This window comes from Austrofundulus limnaeus, unplaced genomic scaffold (genome assembly GCF_001266775.1).
Source record: "Austrofundulus limnaeus strain Quisiro unplaced genomic scaffold, Austrofundulus_limnaeus-1.0 Scaffold12, whole genome shotgun sequence".
NCBI classification, from domain to species: Eukaryota; Metazoa; Chordata; class Actinopteri; order Cyprinodontiformes; family Rivulidae; genus Austrofundulus; species Austrofundulus limnaeus.
Window position 1 is genome coordinate 1,842,849 of NW_013952414.1, and position 2,246 is coordinate 1,845,094.

General features: G+C 39.0%; 1 protein-coding gene across 3 annotated transcripts in view; it reads left to right on the forward strand.

Moving 5' to 3' along the window:
• Positions 1-2,246, forward strand: part of drd3 (dopamine receptor D3) — a 41,606-nt gene that overhangs the window by 30,633 nt on the left and 8,727 nt on the right. For all 3 annotated transcript variants that reach the window (XM_014002219.1, XM_014002217.1, XM_014002218.1), the window contains exon 6: positions 1,295-1,360. In XM_014002219.1, coding sequence (XP_013857673.1) covers positions 1,295-1,360 — 66 coding nt within the window. The remainder of the gene's footprint in view (positions 1-1,294; positions 1,361-2,246) is intronic.

The window sequence follows — 2,246 nt, forward strand, 5'->3', positions numbered from 1 at the left end:
TGTGTGTGTGTGTGTGTGTGTGTGTGTGTGTGTGTGTGTGTGTGTGTGTGACAGAGGAGAGGAGCTCAGCTCGATGTACAGCAGCTGATTCTGTCTGGATTTGAGTTTACAAACTACTCTGGTTACTTTTTTCAAAGTTGAGGGACATTACAGCTGTGCTGCTGATCAGCACTATTTATAGAAGATGAACGGACTCGTGGGAACCTGGTCGCATGCCTGGTCTGTGTTGGTGATTCTAAATTACTGATAAGGTAACCATGCTGTGGCTTCACCTGTCGCATTTTATTTTAAAGAAAAAATAAGTAGCTTGCAAAGCTGTCGCATCGGTGCTACGTGGTTAAAAAAACAGAGTTTTCATCGTGCGTCTAATCACACACACATACACGTCTTTCTATCTTTGTGAGGACCACACACATTGCTCAGCCTCGCTCTGCGCCGTCTTTTTCCCCAAGTTTGGCGGGAGGTGGATATGGAGGGGCGCAAAAAATATCTCTTGACTTGATCTGGCCTTATTTAAATAAAAATGACTATATGCCGTGAAATTCTTGGAGGGGCGGGCCGTCTCGTTGGGAGGGGGGCTTGAATAATGGTATGAGACACTTCATACTCGAGCGTACTGACCGCCTGACAGTTTAACTTTAAAACAACAAAAGAAAAAAAAGAACCTTTCCCAAGATCTGAGCTATTTCCTCCCATGAATTTGTTGCTCACTGAAAGTCCTTATATTCCTTCATTGACGCAGCATAAAGTTTTCTAATCTCAGTGAGACGCTCTTCAAAATTTGACTTCATTTCGTCCACAAATGACACAGATTCTCAACTTTATCAGCTTGGTGTCACATCCAAAACAGTATCCGCCAGGAAGTTTATTGTGCGACACCGCAGTGAAAAAATTGATCTCTGCATGGACCAGTCCAGCGGACGGACGCTTCGAGTTCACAATGAGTCTGCCTCAAGTCCGCAGAGCGAAGTACGCCCGATGTGGGGGTCTTTAAACATCCAGTTTGAGAAAAAAAATTTAAAAACGGACCACTTTTTTTGTTTTTGGAATATAAAAATTTAAAAAATGAACAACTGTCCAGTTTTCCTTTTACAATATCTCTTTTTAAAAGGAATTTACCAAAAAGAACACAGATTCACTGGATTATTTGTCTTTTCTTGTTTTRTTTTGAAGAGGAACAGACAAAGAACAAACCATGGATTGACCAAACTGATGGGGGTGGAGCTGAGGGGAATATGAGAGACAGTATTTACATTCTAAAAATGTTAAACATTCCTCTTTTCTTTTTTGACAGGAGACCTGTCTGCAGGAAGAAACTCCCAAAGCAAAGCAGGACTTGTCACCTATAAGGATTAAAGTGGTGGGTGATGAAGGTTTTTTATTTTTAAAGAAATTTAACCATGAGTCATGTCCATCTTGTCAGCGGTGGACATGGTTCTGCTAATCAGCTAGCCAAACTTTTTTTTTCCATTTAACAGATAATTACTAATATTGAAAACTGTTAGCACACCAATTAGCTTCCACTAAATTACCAATTGCCAACTTTAAGTGCGCTGACAGCTACAGTAACTAACAACACGCTAACATTAATAAGTTTATGTCAGTTCCTGACTGACTGACAGTCCTCTTAGCAATTAGCTGTTAATGTTAGCTTCTGCTAATTTTTATCTATTGCTTCAATAAAAAAAGACAATAATTTACAGAGCCTGCAAGTGAACACGGGAGGATTTTTTTTTTCTTTTGTGTTCCCACGCAAAAGTTTCATCTTTTTTAGTAACTGTGTTGAATGCGACTTTGATTTTGAAATATCCGATTACCAAAACCGGTGGGGAAAATGACAGTGGTATTGCGTGGCTACATAGAGTTAAAATATCTGCGTATTACATATAATTTCATGCGTGGCTGTGATATGTTCATTCCAAAACTGAATTAAAGTAGTAGGCTAACACCGGTGTAATGGGGAGGATGTGAAATAAACAGGCAAGCACATCAGTAGTAAATGATTTTGCRAGGGAACCCTCCTTGTTTCCTTGCAGGCTCTGTAATATTTTCAGTRGCGGATTATGAATTTTTGAAGCCTAACTTTATGGTTAGCTGTGACCACAACTGCGTGTTGTGGTTCTGTTTTTAACAATCTGAATTCTGAAAATGTTGAGAGATTTTGTGTAAAATGTTCGTTCAAACAGAATGCAAAAATTTGAAAATCTCATAAACCGTTTTTTATTTAATATGGAACATTATTAACA